The sequence below is a fragment of the Podarcis tiliguerta genome, assembly GCF_965153285.1.
Source record: "Podarcis tiliguerta genome assembly, chromosome: 8".
NCBI classification, from domain to species: domain Eukaryota; kingdom Metazoa; phylum Chordata; class Lepidosauria; order Squamata; family Lacertidae; genus Podarcis; species Podarcis tiliguerta.
In genome coordinates this window covers 27,487,335-27,508,508 of record NC_139541.1, presented here as the reverse complement: position 1 = coordinate 27,508,508, position 21,174 = coordinate 27,487,335, and the positions used below count along the sequence as shown (strand labels likewise).

Sequence of the window (21,174 nt, the reverse complement as noted above, 5' to 3'; positions counted from 1 at the left end):
CTCAATGGGACTTACTTCTAAACATAGATGCCTAGGCTTGTGCTGTAATTTTAGACATACACCCAGCAATTTCTGCTGCTTGACCACAATACCAACATGGCCACTTCTTCATGCTTAAGGGGGGCATCACATGAGCATGTAGTGTGCTCATTTTTAAAAGTATTGTGAATGCATACAGGGCAAAGGAGTCACAGTACAGATGAAATGGTGGCTACAGTGGGCCACACACTAGGATTGGGACCAAAGGCAAAGTATGTGGAAACATAACACCAACACATGAATTCCTCCCCTCTCCTTGCAACTGGACAGCATTTCCACCAATGCCTTGTTCTAAAGCAAACGGAAGATGAACGACATATTGATCTAAAAAACTTAGTGGCATTATGTGCTTGCACCACTATTTTCAAATGTAGATGTGACACGGCAACTCTCCTAATGACTTTTTTTAAAAAGCAGGAGGGACTACAATGCTCCTCCCTTCCCATGGTGAGCTCACCCTTCCTGACAAGGGGAAGGACCACAGTTCAGTGGCAGGTGGGCAGGGGAATTGCAGTGTACGGCACAGTGGCAGCTATGCCATATGACATCACACCAGTGCAGTAGTAGAGCACATTCTTTAGATACAAAAGGTTCCAGAATCAGCCCCAGACATTGGCAGGTGGGGCTGGGAAAGAAACCTTGGAAATTAGCTGCTAGCCAAAGTACAGCAAACAATACTGGGCAAGATGGACCAGCTTACCCAGTATAAAGGCAGCTCTCTATGTTCCTGACTTGAGGCTGAAGGACGTTCACCATAGCTGAGGCTAACCCAGTTCTTCCAGGTTTGATCAGAGTCTGAAGCTAGTAAAAAGTGTCTTTAACTTCAACCTTCATTACATTGTGCCTCAAGTTGTATCAACTGACTACAAATAAACTTAAAACTGGCACAAATAAATTGGAAAAGCAAAAGCAAGTAAATATAAATAGCTACAACCATGCATGGAATCCTCCAAGAGGTGTTTCCTCTGATATTTGCACTTATCAGACTCCCTACCTTTTGAATTTATTGACCAAAGCCACATGCTCCTCCATTGTGATGTGATCTCCCACACTGGCTTTCAGCTGTTTGTATGCGGAGCGCAGTTCTTCCAGCTGCTTCTGACACTCGCTCAACTCCTCTTCTTGGCTCTGTCTCTTGGCTTCCAAAGTCATCAGCTGTTTTGTTAATTTAGAAACTTCAAAAGAGAAAACAAAACATTTGAGGTAAAGTCAGAAGCTGCCTTAGGAAATGAGAACAGAGTGTATACAGTTATTCACTTCTGACATTTTTAGTTCATCATGAAGCCTTCTCAGCTTGGTTCAGTGAGTTAATCTGAAGTATTATAATTAGTTATAAATGGTACTTTTCACAAGTTCTGAATGTCAATGGAGATTAGTTAAGCATATGAAAGATGTGTCAAATGGAAAGCTCACTGAAGCACTAAAGTCTCCAACAGACTACATAACTCTCTGAAGGGCTAGTTCCTGTGACCAAATTCCTTTTACATTGTTAATGACAATCCTCTGTAAATTAATACAAATCTAAGTTTGATGCCATGTAATGTACTCTGATGCTGTGACCAGTGACCAGCTATCATTTTACCACATCTGAGACTAAAATCAATAAAAAGTTAAGTAATTAATAGTTAAGTATTGTAATATTACCGACTGTAACAAATGCTCCAGCTCAGGTTCTATGATAGTTACTGATTAGCAACATTATCATTCTAAAAAGGCTTATGAAGTGCTTTATTTGGTGCTAATGCTAGCTTACACTTCTGCCCATTCTCAATAAGCAAACATCTCGGATCAACATAGTAGTCAAAAACAGTTCTCAAGGTATTTTACCTTCTTGGACATGTTGGCTGAGGTTGTCTTTTGCTTTTGCTTGTTGTATTTTAAGCTGTTCCATCAATACTGTATTTTCTTCTAATACTAGCTTGGCCTGGCTTTGCAGACACTGCCTGTAAATAATGATCAACTTGAAAGTGAAATGCCATTCAAACTTTTGCAAAAATTGTATTAACTAGAAAAATAAACACACATGGTCTGTTAGGCCAGGGCTTCCTATGGATGTCCTACATAGACATCCAAAAATGAGCCTACATCACTCTCACTTTGTGTTTGTTGTGGGAAACATCAGTGTAACACCAGCACCAGCAACTGTGTTTGCTGAGTAAAGTGTGGAGCTTCCTGTTTCATATTCATGAAGTTTGTCTTCTGCTATAGAGTTAGTACACACATATACATGTCATGCATTGGATTGATGAGAGATAACTACTCAGAGATAATAGTGTTCTTCTTGTAAAAACTATATGAAAATACACATGGAAAGTTATCTTTTAAAAAATGTGTATTTTGCTTAAAATTTATAATTATATTGCTATTATATTACTATAGGTAAAGGTAAAGGGAGCCCTGACCATTAGGTCCAGCCGTGACCGACTCTGGGGTTGCGGCGCTCATCTCGCTTTATTGGCCGAGGGAGCCGGTGTACAGCCTCCGGGTCATGTGGCCAGCATGACTAAGCCGCTTCTGGCGAACCAGAGCTGAGCACAGAAACACCGTTTACTTTCTTGCCGGAGCGGTACCTATTTATCTACTTGCACTTTGACGTGCTTTCGAACTGCTAGTTTGGCAGGAGCAGGGACCGAGCAACGGGAGCTCACCCCGTCACGGGCATTTGAACTGCAGACCTTCTGATCGGCAAATCCTAGGCTCTGTGGTTTAACCCACAGCGCCACCCGCATCCACCTAGTAGCTAAAACTGTTATACATCAAACAAGCTGCCTTGTCAAGAAAAACAAGCAAAAAGTGAAGCAGAATAAAATAATGCATAAAATGCTCTAAGAAAAATAATGCATAAAATGATGTATGAAAGAGGAAAGGACCAACATAGCAAAAAAACCTATAAAGTACGGAGAACAGATTAAAATGAACACAAAATACATAATAAAAATAAGAACAAAAACAAACCAATAATCTTCTCTTCCACAACAAGTTTATGATAAGTATTTTTTTTTTACTATAATTCAAGCCTATCATAAGTATTTTTTTTTTACAAAAGAACAACACAATAGTTTCAGAGACAACACACTTGCCATTCTTTGGTGGTCACAGTACTATTTTTACTTAGTTGCTGGTGTAACTGTTCATTTTCCTTCACTACCTCTTCAACTCGTTCTTTAAAGATCTTCATGTCCTCCTGAAAGAGGAGCAGTAAAGAACATACAAAATATTCACGACCTGTTTTACCTTCATGTTATTTCACGTTTTCCCTCTCAATAATATTTGCACGTGCTAATTATCTATTATTTGTTCATGCAAGTTATCAAACAGCTGATCAAAATACTCATGGTAGGGATTTGTAGAGATACGAATTCACACCAGTTGCTCTGACTTAAGAAACATCTACATTTTACAGTCACAAATGTGTGTTTCCCAGTCAGTATGCCTGCCAGTAACCTACAAACAATCCCAACTTTCAGATGGGCATAAACTTGACTGGCACATTGACATTTTTAAATGTACATTTGAGAAACCTCAGGTGTACACCTAAAATATAATACACCTAAAATGTAACAAGTGAAGAGGCCTTTAGCAGAGGTTATGGAACAGGCCCCATATATCAAAGGCTCAACTTACTAAGGTCTAGTGCTCCCAAACAGCAAGTGATGTGTAAACCTGTGGAAGCTCATACGATATAATGCTCCACCAGAGAAAACAAACTTCCTTCCACATAAATAGCAGATTGTCTAGGAGAAGGGTTCTCGCCTAGTCTTTTTTTGTGACATTATAGCTTTGTATTGCTTCAGCAGAAAGCATTCCATCATGGGATGTGAGCTCCCATCTGCAGGCTGAAGCGATTCAGTCCAGGCACATGTTTACGTCCCCATCTTCTGCTTGTGGGCACAAGGTCTGCTATGTGGGCAACCTATGGAGTCTAAGGAGATAGAGGACAGGGAGTCTTACTAGAAGGGAGATTCCACTATGTACCCTGAGGGTGTATATTCCAAAGTATTGCTGAGTACTCTTTACAGTTAAATGACATGCACAGCATTATAGAAGCATATTTTTCTTGATATTCTATACAGCTTAAACAATCTGTAAAGAAATTAATTTGCCAGCTTGCCTCATGCGCAAGAATCAGGTCTTCCTTTTCCTTCATTCTGTCTTCATATGCCAATAGAAGGGGAGATAAATATTTCATATCCAGCTAAAGGGAAAGAAATGTCATTTCAATTCACTCACATGCATCTCAAAACTATATAATTCAAAAATATCCATGTAATGACTCTTTGATCAGCTACTGCCTGGGTAAATCCAGTGGGTAAATCAAGATAGACAGAAGAAAAGGTTAACAATCTCTCTCTCCCCCCGCTGCCCCCAATACTACATTAACTAAAGGCTAAATAATAAGCAGATAATAACAGGAGGAAGTAGAGAGGGGGTGGAAAATAATTTTGCGTCAGCTGGAAAAGGCTAGCTGCAAATAAACAGAGGTGAAATGGTCACCCGTTGCCAGTTACACAAAGTACTGAAGCATCCATCTGTTTGCTTGTTAAAGACCTTGCTAAGAAATTCATTTAGAATGCTATTTTAAAACAAGCCACCACAAAGCAAAGCAAGTTATGGCCACAAACTTTTAAAATTCAATTATCAGTAGTATTTACATAAATATCCCTGCAGAACATAATTACTGTCTGAAATAGTGAATCTTTTAAGTTCAATAATTCTGTCACATTTTTGCACACAGATTGTATCTCCCTGCCTCCTTTTTAATGTACTTTTTTCAGCCATTTGCACACAGTGGTTAAACAATTTCCCCATAATGGATTGCATAAATTCTCATTATTTTTCCACAGTATTCCCCTAAACCAGGCATGTCCAACTGGTCAATCGCGTGCTCCTGATCGATCCCCCCCCTCCAATAAAGAAGCTCAACAACTTTGATCAATCCAATGGGTAGATCACTGCCAGTTTTTTTATAGTGGGAGTAGATCGCAGTCTCTTGGGATTTGGACATGCCTGCCCTAAACAACTGCCAAGTTACAGCTTATACTGATATCTATAGAGTGCACACTAAAAGCCACAGCAGATGCAGAAATATTCTGCCACCAAGGCACAAAACCCTGGTTCTTCATGATTTTTACACAGGATGACACCAAAACTACCATCCAGTCATTAAATACCCCTAAGGACTTGGAGGTTGCCTATGATTTGCTGGTGCTTTGAGGGAAAATGAGAGTGGCAGATGGCTGCAGTCTTGGGTTGCACTTTGCAGTGCTCAGAAGGACAAGGAACAGAGAGCTTTATGAGTGACAGCCTGTGGTTGCTGAGAGACAACATGTTGGCTTAGGGCCATGTTACACATGGAAACCCTCCTACACATATGATCACGTCTGCATAGAAAAAAATTCAGGCACCCTCTACTCCAGCCCATGTAAACAGTTTCATAGGAAAACACATTTCTTTTTACCATATCTCTGGAATGCCCTCTCCAAAGAAATTTGTATGGCCCCCTTTTGCTTGGCCTTCAGGAAAACTCTTCTTAAATCTGATCTGCATCTGAATTATTTTCTTGTTATTATATTGAAGAACCACACTTCTGTTAACTGCTTTTACTGTTAATTTAAATCTTGAATTTTAGCATTTTATTTTATTGGGAAGGGTATGCACCCTGAGAAGCAGGCTAGAAATCCATTTAACATTGGTTATGCCTGCAACAGTGTGTGTCAAAGCCACAAAACTGTAACAGCTAAATAATAGTAATAATAATAGTAATAATAATAATAATAATAATAATAATAATAATAATAATGGCATGGAGAGAGGTTGGGGGAAAGCTTTCAGCTGCTAAATGTATGTGTGTAGGGCTGCTACTAAGGCACAGGGCCAGAACTAGTTAAAAAGTATGGAGGGGGGCAATCCGAACACAGCTTCTTCTTTGCAATAAAAAACAAATATCTTTCAGCTCCCTTTCGACTCTACCTAATCCAGGGATGGTGGGGAAGCCAGCCTGCTCCAAAGCTTCACCACAGCCTGGATCCTTGGAGCAAAGCATAAACAGAAGTGGGCAGGCCTCCTGGCCTCATAGCGAGAAGCACACAAGGCTCTTTTGCAAAGCCTGCCTAATGGAGGGGGTGGTAGGAGCAACTCCTAGGAGGACACTCCCCTCCACTGTGGGTAAAAGGAGAGGGGAGATCAGATCATTTAATTTTATATTGTTTCCAGGGAAGGCTGTCAGCTGTTATAGCCTATGATAGCGGATCACTCCGAGGCCCCTGTGCAGATACTTTCACAGGATTACAACATGATCCTGGCACATAGCAACTGAGCTAGGATTCTTGCAGGCAGAAGCAGGATGAAAATAATTAAGCAACCAGGCCAACTACTTCAATCCAGCTCCCCGCACCCCAGTCTCAACTGGAAAAAGAAATGAAGACTGTCTTATTCCAGGCCTTTGGGAACAGACTGGGGTTGCTGTTTTTTTAAGGAAAAGGTTTTTAATAGTGCTGTGCTGTTTTTATCATCTCTATTTTAAAAGAATCAAATAAAATAAAAAAGAATAAAATAAGGTGCCATCCTAATCCCACTTTCCTGGAAGTAAGTCCTCATGAATTCAACAGGCTTACTTCTAAGTAGACATGACTAGACTTATTCTAACTCACTGAGTACCATCAGTTTTTATTCAATGGAACATAAAAGTGAAATAAGGTGTCTGGGAACTGCAGTCATATTACAACTATAGATTGTTCTCATGTCACCAAGGAAACAAGAAATAAAATTGTTCTACACACTTTTGAAGTATCTAGCACTAAACTACTGAAACTAAGAAATAGTGGTTTGCTACATACCAGCCATGGAGGTATTGGTTTTTTCATTGGCAGGCTTCCAATTTTTAGACTCTAAAATAAGAAAAACGTAAGTTACACATTAATATTCGGATCTGTAACATTTTGTATCAAAGGTTTTTTTAAAAGAAAAATATTTATTTTTGTTCATCCTGCAAACTGGATGCAAAAATTGAACATGGTGCTTCCAAGACAGTTTGACATTTACTTGTTAAAAAAAAACACCAATAGTTGCAACAAGCCACTTTGTCAAGTTGCACTGACATGGCAAATTATGGTTAATCAAATATGGAAGTGAAAAGTTCTGAACTTCACCTCACGTTGTACTCAGAAGCAGGAAGTGCACAAGTGCAAGTCCCACCTAGGCTAATTCTCCTCATGCTATACTATGGTTTAGCACAACTGGGACACTCGCTGGTAAAGATGCTTATTTTGCAACTGTAACAAATGAGGAAAAGCTCTCACTCACCAATGTTAGAACAGTGCTATTCTTTTCTTCCTAAGAAGCTTAATAGAAAACATTACCTCATTTGGTGAAATTGGTCTGTATTTAGCCTGGTAGCGACTCAATTCTGCATTTAGACGGTGAACAGTCATTTTCAGACTGTCATTTTCATCCACCAGTTCCTGGGCCTGTTGTCTTAATAAAATCAATTCTGCAAGTTCCTCTGCATAACAGAAAATTGTAAAACATTAAAGTGCATTGCAATTATAGAAAATCTTGCTGATTATCCAAACATCCAGTGCTTTTTTTTCAGAGGGTACACATTACCAACACCTCTTTTTGTTGTTGTTAAAAACTGTAGCACTTACTGTAACAACTTCCTGGTGAGTACCGGCACCTATTTTTCTAGAAAAAAAGCACTGCAAACATCTCCTAAATGAAATAGGAATTCTGGATGCTATAGCTTCTAAAGGTGTTATAATTGCACAAGATTATGTAATTATAAAGCATACTTTGACTGCAGACATTCCCCAGATCAATTGTGGATTTGATGTGGAAGCCAAGACCTCTATTCAAGACCTTGGAGACCCTCTGCCAGTGAGAGTGGACAAAGTTTCGTGAGATGGCCTAGGAGCCTTTTTTAGTATAATGCAGTTTGCTATGTTTGATGCAGACTCCTACAAGCCTAATAAATTTAAGAGAAACACACACAAACACCTTTAAAACACTATGTTTTGATTGTTTTTTAAAAACAACCTTTCAAATTAACATTTCTGCAATATAAATACATACTTACATGCTATTAACTTGTGCACATTCAGCTTTAAATGTGTCCAAAAAAATAAAATAAAAGGGGGGTGAAAAGGGAGCAAGTTTCTAGGGGAAATGACTTTGTTAATCCCACCCACCACTGAACCCAATGGATTTTGACAATACACAATTCTGTCTTTAGGTGCAACCTCCAGAACCTAAGTTGTGGGCTTGTTGTTCTAAACATCAGAAGCAAATGGAACACAGTACAAAGCCATCCATTATAAATACCACCTGATGGCTATGTTTCTATTTTTACAAGGATGTTTCCTTCATATCTTTCTTTAGCATAGAATAGGATCACTGCCAACCCAAATAAACTTCCTTGATCTTTCATCATATGCTTCCAAGGGTCCTGTCCTGCAAAGACTTGCTTCACAGGTCAGATCTGTGTGCATCTGAATATCAAGAACACTTTCAGCAAAATCTACAGGGAAGGGATCCAGCTGAGGGCTGTTGCTGCGGGATGAAAAGAAAGTCCACCCCACCCACCTACAGCAGGCACATGAGAAGTTCAGCATGCACTGTGAAGCCAGAAAGAACAGAGGAGCTGCCTGGTGGTTAAATTCCACAAGGCAAGAACAAGGCCCTTCCAGCCTATGCTCGAAATCTTGAATGTATATATAATATACATGTGTACAGCTGAATATACATGTGTGGGACTAGACACTTTAGGACAAATTTTATAACTTTCCCGTTAATCAGGTTATGGATCCCTAGATAAAAAAAGCCTGCTAGCTTATACTTTTGTAACATGTGCATTCAAGTAGTCAATACTTAACTTGACATTTTTACATGACTGAGGATTAAATGCTTTCTCCAATATAGTTGTACCTTAGTTCTCGAACACCTTGGTAGTTGTACATTTTGGCTCCCGAACACCAAAAACCCAGAAGTAAGTGTTCCTGTTTTCGAATGTTCTTTGGAAGCTGAACATCCGGCGCAGCTTCCACAGCTTCCAATTGAGTGCAAGAAGCTCCTGCAGTCAATCGGAAGCCACGCCTTGGTTTTCGAACAGTTCCAGGAGTCGAACGGACTCCCGGAATGGATTAAGTTTGACAACCAAGGTACCACTGTACTTTGATACTGTGATATCATATACCTCATTTTAAACTTCAATAATTACTTAAATAATATACTATCTGAAAATCAAGTAAATTATATGTTGTCAGCCTTCAAACGTTATTTCAATTTTGTGTTGGGATATATTAAATAACAACAAATGCAGAGGGAATAGTTCAAGACTATTCCAGGAGATGAAAAATGAGAAGTACAGTATTATTCTCCTAAACACATACAAACAACAAAGTCACTCCTACCTTCACTGCGTGAATTTGGTGCAGTTTCTTTAAATCTTCTATTTTCTTTTTCTAGTTTCTTAATTTCTAACTGGAGCTTCTTCATTTGCTGCTTTGTTGCCTCAAGTTCAGAAAGCAGGGCCTTATTTGCATTGTTCAAATGCCAATTTTCTTCTTTCAGTTTCTGGAACTTTTCTCTAGGGAGGGCCATCGGTCCCTGCATTCTGCAGACTTAAATGGAAAAGAATACTCATTAGTCACACAAAAAACCTAAGCCACTCAAGCACAGGCTGCAGTCCTAAACTCATTTATACAGAAGGAGGCACCATGGAAATAAGAGCCATTCATTTCAAAGTGAATGCTGATTTACAAATTAAAGATCTCCCCAGATCATTATTATCCTAAACATTTCAGCTTCCATTTTGCTTACGAATGCAGGAGAAAAATATCCCAAATAGGTAGCTGTGTTTACTCTGAACAGTGTAATTTAAAAATAAAACACTCCAATAAACTATACAACTTGAACATAAAACCAGACACCAGTGAAAACAACATCGGAACAAACTAGTAGAGACTAAGGTCTAAGAAGCACTCAAGCATGTTTTTGAAACTGGAAAGCCTAAAACACCACAACAAAGGTGACAGTTGAGGGCATTCTACAACTGAAGCATCAGCTCTGAAAAAACCCTCCTCTTAGTAGTCATCTGCCTTACCCTCATCAGTGGAGATCCCAAAAAAGAAAAGGAAGTCTGAAGGTGATTCTAAGTTTGGGCAGGTATATGTTTCAAAAGTAAAGCACAAACGTAAGAAAGTACATTAATATTTTTGAAACCTTTAGTCCAGTGAACTGAAGGCTAACAAAATATTAATTGTAGAATTGTTTTCCAAGGGAAAAGGCATGTTTATTAAATTAACTTAAAAAAAATCTTAAGTCAGCCACAATCCTGCACCTCCTCTGATATTTTAAAGTCACAAAGAGGTTGGCCCTTCTGCAGAACTACTACTTCCCCCCATCCCACCAAAGCATACCCTGTACAGTGGTACCTCGGGTTAAGTACTTAATTTGTTCTGGAGGTCCGTTCTTAACCTGAAACTGTTCTTAACCTGAAGAACCACTTTAGCTAATGGGGCCTCATGCTGCCGCCGGAGCACTATTTCTGTTCTCATCCTGAAGCAAAGTTCTTAACCTGAAGCACTATTTCTGGGTTAGCGGAGTTTGTAACCTGAAGCGTATGTAACCTGAGGTACCACTATAATTTGATGGGATATTACACAGTGGGTTGGCATGAAGAATCAGAGGTTTTTGTCAGCAGGAAAAGCCCAAAGTGGAGATTTGCTTTCTATAAAATCAAGCTCTTCAGTTATCAGAAAACATGCCATGAAAGAAAAATTAATTTTTTTCTAAATTTAGAACTATCATAATTCCTGCTGGAAAATAAGACATGAGAATTTCACATGAAGCAAGGTGTTATCCTTTGCTATGGAAATATATAGTAGAAGTTTGAACATAATATTAATGGTTTAGTGTTAGAAGGATAAGCCAGAAATTGCCTTTGGCACACAATCTCCCCCACTTTCATGGCACAGCCATGAGGAACTCGGAAGCTTCCTCTTCAGATTAACCACAGTTTTAGCATTATGTCCTAACCCAGACAAATAATGGTTAATCTTAACCAGTTAGTGAAAACAAGCGAGCTTCATAAACTATGGTTTGTCTGGGATGAAGTGATAGAAAAGCTGCAGTTAATCTAAGACAGCAGCAAAAGCTTCAAACTCCTCCTCACAGCTTATAGAGAATCCAACACAACCCATTTATACCAACCTAAAACAACAACAAACCAGAGTTAAATACCTGGAGTCAGTGGAGGCTTTTCATTCAGTGTATTTTCAGTTATGCTTTTTTCTACCTAGCAGGGAAACAAAATAATTTGATCTCATTTCTTGTTAGAACCCTTCTATTCTTTTTTTAATAAAAACCGCAAGGACTGCAGAAAGAATAGAAAATAGACTAAACATTTAAAAACCAATTTCCTGCAGTTACAATTTCAATTTTATTAAAGAGCAGTGGAAGAAAATTACAAGTAATAGACAGCATTTGGAAAGAAGAAAGATAACCTTGGCTTGTAAATTGCTATGCAAGAGTTATTCTTTAAACCTTCTTTAAACTTATCATTCTTTGTCACTTTCTGGATATTTCCTGCCAAAGTTAGTTGCATCCATATTGTCAGGGTAGGACTGCAAATGCCCAGATTCAAATATCCACTTGCCAGTGACCAACCCCCAGGCTGACCTAAACTGCAGTGTGGTTGTGAGGGAGGTAGAGCCAGGTATGCTGCCCCAAGCTTCCTGGAAGAAGTTAGGACGAAAATAGACAAGGCAGCAAGATCCTTAAATGCACTTAAGCATCTTGATATGAATCCTACCTGAAAACTCACTCCAGAGGGTTCAATTTCTGTAATACAAGACAGAAGGTAATAAATATGAAGAAGTTCAAAACAGAAAAGGAGAACTACAGTTGATCAGATTTTTAAAAATTCTCATCACTGAATCACAAGATTCTACCATTTCCCTCTTTTCTAAACCGTTTTTATTAACTTTTTTCTGGGGTTACAGAAGTAAAACCATCCTTTTTCATCATATTACCGTTTGGCTGAGAGATGTGAGACCTTTTGTATGCCTCATCCATCATTCTACTTGTCAAGTTAGAAACCAAACAAGGGCTCCACTTCTATTTTCAGAAGGGCTGGAGAAGAGGCAATTCATGGTGTAATATGGTTATGCCCCTTGGATACTGAGGTATCAAAGTAAGAGTTGAAAGCAGCCAAAATATGGAATGAGAGAGAATCTATTGCAGGAGGAGGAAAATGGAGTGCAGAGGAAGAGAGGGAATTGACCTTATGGCTTACAGTAAGGATCCTGGAGGTGAGATGGTCTTAGAGTTCAGGAGATGACCCCTGGGATTTAAAAAGTCCCTTCATATGCAGGGATGTTTCAGAAGAAGCGGAAAGGAAACAGCACTGGATTTCCCTGTTTTTGTCCTGCGGTGGGTGTGTTGCCATTACAGAGCTACAAAATGTGCAGGTTTGGGGTTAGTAGCCCATTAGAGTTATAAAGCACAGTAAGAGAAACCTGGGAGCAAGGCAGAGGGAGAATATTTAAGGTGTCCTTTATCCCTTTCTGGCTCCTGAAACTCTCTTCATTCCATCCAACCAGAGCCCTGAACAATACAAGGCTCCTCTTCTGAGTTGGATGGTGCCCTGAAGAAGCCCACTCCTCATACATGTGGGGAAATGCTACAGTATTTTGATGCAAGTCGCACTTGTTCAGTAATGCTTTTGGAACATGAACTACCATGATAATGATTTTTTGAAGTTATGTTTCCCATCATTTCATCTCAAAGCAGAAAAGTGACATTACCTTCCACCTGAACATTTGGACGAATGAGGCAAGTAGGTTCACAGAGAAAAGAATCATCTTCACCATCAACACTAGAAGATACTGGGGGATTTGCCTAAGTAAAAATATTGCAATACAATTAATAAATCCACAGTCTACTCACTGAAATTACTATCAACCCTCACCAGCTACTTTTCTTTTTCACTCACATGGGGACAGTCTAGCATTGCCTGAAACTACCACCATCTAGAAGGACCAGGATGCTTTCCCTAGTGAAGTGAGGACCCCTGACCTATTGACTAGAAGAAGCCTGCAGCCAGATTTTATCCAGTCCTCTGGGAGCAGCTGACAGGTAATAAGGCTTTGATGTTGCAAAGTCTACAGTTGAATATCCTTTCTCTACAAGAAAATTGCCTATAAGAAGATCGAAGAGGGAAATGCCTCAGTAGAAGGGGAGATTCATGTTACTTGCAAGTATGCAAAAATTGTGTATGCATTTTACAACTGCACACAATAAATTTTCAAAGTTACCACTGCTTTCCAAAGTTTGAGGCTTCAAGCAGCTGGGAGGGAGGACTTGCAGTTTAGGTCTGCAAAGAAGTTATTCATATTTTTTTCAGCTAGTGTTATGGGGTTATTTTTGCCTATGGCACAGTCAGAGCATATAAAAGTCATGGGAGGGCTCTTTTTAATAAGTAATGCCACCGGCAAAGTTGCACACAGGCTGCATGGCTTCTGTCTCTTGCTCATGTTAGGACAAAACAGACACCAAGACCGTATTAAGTATGCCATGTGGTTAAAGCAATCCGAGTTGTTTATTTTTACTAACTGATGTAATCTATGTAAACTTGCAGATACGCTAATCATTTTGAAGAAATGGTACTTTGTCTAAACCTATCTGCCTAAAAATAATCTTTCTCACAGCATGTTTTCTGATAAATGGGAAGCTGTACCTAGTATCAATGAAACCTAATCTCGACTCTGGCTAATCTCCACTAATCTGGTTTCTGCCCCTTGTGCAGAACCCCCGACTGTCAAAACACATGTGCCTCACTAATGAAGGAGAACCTGTTTGTCACCTGAAATGCAATCCAGGGAGATGCAGGGCAACTGCTGTTGAAATCATGTTCCACAGCGGGCCTCATTTGACAAGTCCCACTGCCTTCCCCAAGAAAAAGGAGGAAAGCCTCTCCTAAGATGCCACCTGCAGTTCTTAACAAGTACTTGTCACAAAAATATGTGTCAGTATGCTGCTCATTTTAACTAGGTGACCCTTTTTAGTTAATCTGATTAATCCACTGACCCAGGCCAAAGGAAGCACTTATCCATTTCATATAAATAAAGCATGGGAAATTGTAGCAGGAAACAGTATGAGACCCAGCCTTGCTGAGCCGAATCATATCACTTCAGAATGCAGGGCGGGGGACACTACTTCATATCAAAATCTCTATGTGCATAGGGAGCCACCCTGTCAGAGATAAGGCCATCCTAGAACCTTCTGCTCTGCCCTGTTAGCTTTCTGCATTCAGGGAAGCATCTAGTTGCCACCTGCACTTTGAAGTGGGAGAGAGTCAGAAGGGTTGAGTCACAATGTTTTTCTGAACATGTCACTCATCCTTTACTGTGTAATCCTGAACTTTATCTCAAAGTCTTCTTATTTATTGCTGGGGGACTAATGTGCAGTGAAAGATTTCAAAACTGTTGGCCTTTCTGCTTTTCTCTGCCTCACCTAAGGACATTTTCTGCCTCTTTACACAAACACTGTTTTCTTGAAAGTTCCCCCTCCCCACCCTTTTTTCTTTCCACTCCAATGCTTTTCCATCCATTAAATTTTTAATTTCATTTGGTACAACACTCTAACCTGCTGGAACAATAGACTGTTAAACGGTTTGCTCCCTCAGATGCAAGCAATACAAACTGACACCACAAAGGAGGGGAAAATCAATGGGAATCTGAGGCAGAGACTTTTATTGATATTGTTTTATGAACCATAGCGCCTGTCTCCTTACTGTGGCATCACAGCTTTCATTATTTTGTAGAAATGGTCTTGCCGGACTAGTTTCAAAAATAGCTTTTACAACCAAGTAAAACAATGAGTGCTGAGCAGATATTTCAACCGGTCTGGCTGCAAAAGTGAACAGCTTCCTGGAGTTTGAATACCAAGTATGATGCACAGTCTGCTCATAAATTCTGCTGCTAAAAACTCCATTACACTTATCCTCCCAAGATCATTTGGGAACTATTTGATGAAGGAATAGCTCCAGGCATCCATACAAAGGGCTGCTTCAGCCACAATACCATTTTTAATTACCAACAAGTTGGTACCAACAATTGGAAACTGTCTAGCTTTAAGTGAAAGATAAACAGCTGGGCTCAGGAAACAAATACAGTGCAAAGGAAAATGGCATCTCTGTCAATTATACATATAACAATAAAGGAACTGATAACAACATAACATTTGCAAATGTGATTAAAAGAATTTATTATTTTTACAACTGTATTCAGAAAGCTGGCAGAAGCAGACACTCCAGTGCTTACCTGTTTAATTTTGTGTGGAATAGCATAGCCAGAGTCGCTGCTAATGTTTATTTTTTTATCAATAACCTGATAGTTTGGATCTGGTTCCTTTTCTGTGTCTGAAGCGTATGTATCCATGTCCTCATCCTCACAACAACTGCCTGATATTTCCAAAGACTGCCCAATGCTCCTGTCATCACCAGTGCTCTTCCAGTTGTGACTGCAGGCAGAAAATGCATTAAGGGATATGAGTCACATACCCTCTCAAGTCTCCAAACCCTTGGGGTCCCTTCCTACTCTACAATTCTATGATTTCATGAGTCCTGGGTATGTGTGATTTCCAAACCCTTCTTCTCATGTCCTGAAGATCAAAAGCATCTGATTTGGATTTTCAATTACCCACAATTCCATAAGATGTCCCAACTGTAAACAAACTCATTTGTTTAAACTATGGTTTCAGATCCTAGCTTGTTCTCAAACCATAGCTTAAACAAATCACAAATGGAAAACAGATGCTTTCTATTTTCTTCCTCGGAAAGCAAGCGAGATAGAGGAGAGGGTGATAATCCAACACTCACAGGCACATTCATGTTTCTTATTACCGTGTTTTTCGTCCTATAGGACACACTTTTCCCCCTCCAAAAATGAAGGGGAAATCTGTGTGCGTCCTATGGGGCGAATGCAGGCTTTCGCTGAAGCGTGGAGAGTGAGAGGGGTCGGTGCGCACCGAACCCTCTCGCTCTCCAGGCTTCAGGAAGCTATCAGCAAGCCTGGGGAGCCCGCGGGAGTTCCCGCGGGGCTCCCTAGGCTGCGGATAGCAGCCTGCTTGCCCGGAGCGCGGGGCACGCTGAAGCAGAGCACCCCGCGCTTCGGGCAGATATCCGCGGTTGGGGGGGGGGGATAAAAAAAATTCCCTTTATTTCCCCCCAAAAAACCTAGGTGCATCCTATGGGCCGGTGCATCCTATAGGGCGAAAAATATGGTATGTCTGCAGTGGACTATAAAATCTTGGACTCTTTAACCAGAGGAAATAAAAGTTCTATTACAACTTTTCCAACAGTTCTCATCAATACATGCATTATATCCTACCGCATTCGCAGCTCAGTGACTGTGGCATATGGCTCAATATAATTTTCTTGATCTTGCAAGTAACTGGCATCACTCTCAGAAAGAGATCGTTGACGTGGCTGAGGGATGGCAATGGTCCGTCCAGTTAGGGTTGTCACAAGAATAGCTGCGGCCAGAGCGGATCTGGAAAATAAAAATAAATACATATTGAATCGTTTACAATGGCTTAGAACATTTTATCTCTTTCTGACAGGAATAACCTAAATGTTATTGCGTATAAGCAACAGAAGCTGCAAAATAAAGATGGTGGAGTGGGCAAACTGCCACCTTTCCTTTCCATTTTTGGTAACATACCTTGAATTATTAGGAGCTTAAAATGTAAAGCCCTATTTTGCAATCAGATGTGGACCGAATTAAGTCTTCAAGGTAATATCACGTGCTTCCCTCTTATCAACTATGGGAAGAAAGGAGCCTTGCACATACTGGCTGGTTTTTTCAGCAAGCTATGCTTGTGCATCTGTGTGGCACTAAATCACAGGATCAGGCCATCTCCTCACCTTTTTTTCCCTTCTTTCCTTACCTTGAAGATCAAAATGTGAACAAAAGGAACCTCTTAAGCCTTTTCTGGACTGTACCACTTCACCCTGCAGGCAGGATGCTGTGTATCTGAATACTGGCTCACAATTTTCTTTGTGAATGAAAGGATTGCTTTTTTATGTTGAAGAACATTCAAGCATGAAACCTGTGTCTGAAGGATTACAGTCCAAGAACAGCTCCACCACCACTTGATTCTCCTACATGCCTACTCAGAAATAAGTCTTACTGAACTCAACAGGACTTACTTTCAGCCCTGATTGTATAAATTTGCCAGAAGATGCTGCTGTGTTGTGAGCGTGATTTTGAAAAGGTAAAAAAGGGAGGAAGAAAGGTGAGATAAAAAAATAATCAGAAAGCAAAATGAAGAAACAGTGATTCTTTTAAAAGTCAAAACAAAAGGTTAATAATGTTTTTAAAGGATTGTATTTTACATTAGTCCATTTTTCTGGGCTAAAATAATTTAAAAAACAGAAGCATTTCATTACTCTTATGTGTCAGATAAACAATAATAATCTTTGTAAGTGATCTCTTGCAAACACTGATGTTAAATGTAATTTTATATAGGGCTGCAACGTGATTAAGAAATTTTAACTTAGTCCCACAATTTATCAATTAAATTTGCATGTAAAACAATATTTCTAAAGCAAGAAGCAAACTTTCTATGTTTTTAGCAAATGCACACATGTATTTCTCATGTGTGAGAGAGAATATGTATCTCCATTGATGGCCTGATTGATCAGCAGCACTTTGTCGATTATTTTTAATCACTTAATCCAACTGTAATCTGCACAGTCCCCTCACACATTCTTTCAATGAGTGAGGGGTGTTGTTTGACCCCTTCTAATGTAATAGAAAACAAAGCTGCAGTCTTTATTATAGTATTGGGGAATGATCTTCAACCATTTCCACTGCGATCAATACAAGCACACCAGTGTTCTTGCAAAGGAAGGAAGGAGAGTTTTTTTTAAAAAAAGTCATATATTTGTGCTGCTAATTGGACTGTTCTGATCGTTGCTTTTTTCTCACTCATCAGATTTTTTTTTTAGCCATCCTCATTACCAATTTAAAATTAATTTATAATTAACATGTTCAAATGGTTAATGACTTCAAAGCTGCAACCCTACATATTAATGGAATGTATTAGGTTTATGTTATAGCTGCAAGCAAGAGAGAGGCATGCATTTAAAATATATAACTATATATATTCTATGCAATGACTGGTAATCAAGAGATGAAAAACATTAAGACCTACCTGGGCCTTTCTGGAGAAGGGTTTGGACTACGAGGGGGAGGGGTGCGGGGGACGGCAGCTTTAGGTGCTATGGTAGCTGCAGGGATCAGGCCATGAGCTATATGTTTCTAGACAATTTAAAATAAAGTTAGTTGGCAATGACTGACCAAACACAATGGAGAAACACAAAACTAAGTATGCACAATGACTAGAAACAACACAAAAAGGGAGCGCAATTACATGCAAATTAATGTATGTATTGGATCCAGGGCCATAGCACTAAAGAACAGGAGCACTCAATATTGCAGCATGGCAACTGAACAATGAAAATACAAAACACATGTATTTGGAACAAATGTTGCAGTCCTGTCTGTATTTACTTGGAAGAAAGTTCCTTTGAAAACAGTGGTACTTAACTGCTAAGTAAATATGCAAAGAATTGGACTATTAGGTCTCATTAATTTCATACTTTTAAGTATGTGCATAGAATCCAAAGAGGACTCAGTGCACCTAGTTATAGATATAATCTTACTTCATTTTAAAAGAGAATACTACTATGCTATATTACAAACTGGTTTGAAACTCCTCTTGGGAAACTGCTGTGAAAGGAAAACAAGCCTGAAATCTTCTGGGGTGAGCAAAACTGGCTCGAGAGTTCTTTAGATCCTTAGAGACAGAGACTTGACATGTTTCATATGAAATATTTAACCACTTGAAAGCCATGCTGCTGAGTACAGCTGCTGGCTTTAACTGGGGGTTTTTTCAGGATAGCAACCAAAGCTAACCAAAGTTAGAGGCAGCCATTTCTAACTAGCAGGGTAGTGAGCTATAGGCGTTTCTATTTTTAAAGGCCATTTACAGAATCATATTCTGTTCCCTGCCCCCGCTCCCATAAGCTGCAATATTGTACAGTCTTACACATCCATCAAATACTTCTGAGTAAGTATGCACAAGACTAGGGCTCACTTGCATGTTAAGATAAACCATAGTTATTGCTACTGTATTATATTTATTACCCACCCTTCACCAGAAGAAGTATAAAATACAGTATTAAAAGCAACTTAAAACAAATTGCAGTCACTACTTGGTTGTGTCTTAGGATGCTATATCTCAAAAGTCAAACATCAGGGTAAAGTGTTGTGTCTTTAGTATACCATGAAAGTTGTGCCATGAAGGTACCAGACATACCTCTGTGGGGAGGAAATTTGACAGCTTATGGGCTGCCACTGATAATGCGCTCTCCTTAGTTACACACAACCTTGAACCTCTGAGTGTGATGGAACTACCAGGATGAGCCCCTCTTAACACCTGAGAGGGTCTGCATCTTAGTGGTCTTTTAGATATTTGGGGGCTATGTTGTTTAGGGCTTTTAAACACTAGCATGAGAACCTTAAACTGGGCTGGAAACAAGCTAGCAACCAGTGCAGCTGTTTTAAAACAGGAGTTATACGAGTTCTAAACAGGGTCCCTTCCAGTACATTTTAAGTTGGGGAGCCCCATGTAGAGCACATTGTATTAAGGCAGTCTGGAAGATATCAGAACATGGACTACAGTGGTGACACAACAGGACAATTACCATGGTCCCCCTAATAGTACACTGTGAACATACTGGTCTTGCCCATTCTGCTTCCCACAGCTAACCTGCAACAAAAATAAACCCACAATTCCTGGCAACTGATGCAATACTTGTCAAATATTCAAAAAGTTGCAATTATGCCACCAAACAGTTACTTTGTACTTTGTAACCTGTGTTGCTACTTTCTTATGTTGGATTGCTTATTGTTATAGATCTGGGGGGATCCCCCTGGCCTAAACCCTAGGAATGAATAAATATTACGATTTTGTAACAATATTTTTAAATATTTTTAAAAAATAAAAACATTGATTTTTTTTCGCTGTTCATAGGAAGCATATTTATGTTTATATGCATGCCTTTTCAAGGCATGGTAAAGTTAACACCAACAATGTTCAGTTGTATATTGATCTTGGATAAAGAAGATTAAACAGGATGATTGTCCTGGAAATGCTGCAGCAACAGTAATAGCTTGATACGGATGTCCACCCAGTGTGGGAAAGAAGCCATCCAACTTGCAGTATCGCTTTGCATACAGGAAGTCCCCCGGGGCCTCTCCAGTTAAAGCAGAACCTGAAGCAGCAAAGACTGGGAAGTAACTTTGCCTGAGTCCCTGAAGCACCACCACAAGTCATAGTAGGCAAAGGCGGACGTGGTGGCTTCAATATGCATGACTCTACGTATAGAAGCTTCATGCCCTTCAAAAATTGCACTATTCGCATGAAAACTTCCCTTTCTAGAGCAAAATGACTTGTTTCTAGACTTATTCTTAGGTTACTGGCGTGTCCCGAAGACACATTGCTAAGTGTGCAAGGCTTTCCTCATCTCTCCCCCTTCGGACAAGTTTTCCAGTGGGACGCCGAGAGTGGCAGCGGAAGAGCTTCTCGGTCGCCATGGCAACCGGCGCCCCTGACAAGACACGGGGGGGGGGGGAGACGCGGGGGCGGGCTCCCCTTCCCCGAACCACCACCAGACCCCGACCCTGATACTCACAAACTGGCCCCTCCGGCCGCTCCTGAAGCGAAGCGCCATGTATGCGGAAGAGGGCTGAGCAGCGTATGCAGAAAAGGACGGCGAGGAAGAGTCTTCGCCGCCGCCGCTGCTGCCGCCGCCGCCTGGGAGCGGGGAGAAAGAAGCGATTCCGCCCGGGCAGCAGAGACGCTTCCCCTCTCGCAACCACGCCGGAACAAGCCGCGCGGCGATTGGCCACGGCCTCCCGCTTCCACCAATCGCCGCTCGCTTTACTGCTTCGGCCTTCCCCTTAGCAACCGGGCAGCCGTTGAAGGAGAAGCCCCGCCCACTCCTTCTCTCGTCGCTCGCTCGCGCGCATCTTTTCGTTTTGTGTTTTGACGGGGAGGGGGGGAAAG

The 21,174-nt window shown here is 40.3% G+C and overlaps 1 protein-coding gene across 1 annotated transcript in view; it reads right to left on the bottom strand.

Moving 5' to 3' along the window:
* CEP89 (centrosomal protein 89) overlaps positions 1–20,992 on the bottom strand; it is a 51,754-nt gene extending 30,762 nt beyond the window's left edge. The window contains exons 1-14 of the mRNA XM_083453454.1: positions 20,801–20,992; positions 18,256–18,362; positions 16,428–16,589; positions 15,360–15,558; positions 12,843–12,936; positions 11,849–11,877; positions 11,278–11,332; positions 9,447–9,656; positions 7,398–7,540; positions 6,876–6,926; positions 4,151–4,234; positions 3,116–3,223; positions 1,867–1,978; positions 1,034–1,214 (exon numbers count right to left, since the gene is read on the bottom strand). Of these exons, the coding sequence (XP_083309580.1) occupies positions 1,034–1,214; positions 1,867–1,978; positions 3,116–3,223; positions 4,151–4,234; positions 6,876–6,926; positions 7,398–7,540; positions 9,447–9,656; positions 11,278–11,332; positions 11,849–11,877; positions 12,843–12,936; positions 15,360–15,558; positions 16,428–16,589; positions 18,256–18,362; positions 20,801–20,839 (1,574 nt within the window). The 5' untranslated portion in view covers positions 20,840–20,992. The remainder of the gene's footprint in view (positions 1–1,033; positions 1,215–1,866; positions 1,979–3,115; positions 3,224–4,150; positions 4,235–6,875; positions 6,927–7,397; positions 7,541–9,446; positions 9,657–11,277; positions 11,333–11,848; positions 11,878–12,842; positions 12,937–15,359; positions 15,559–16,427; positions 16,590–18,255; positions 18,363–20,800) is intronic.
* Positions 20,993–21,174: the final 182 nt, after the last annotated feature.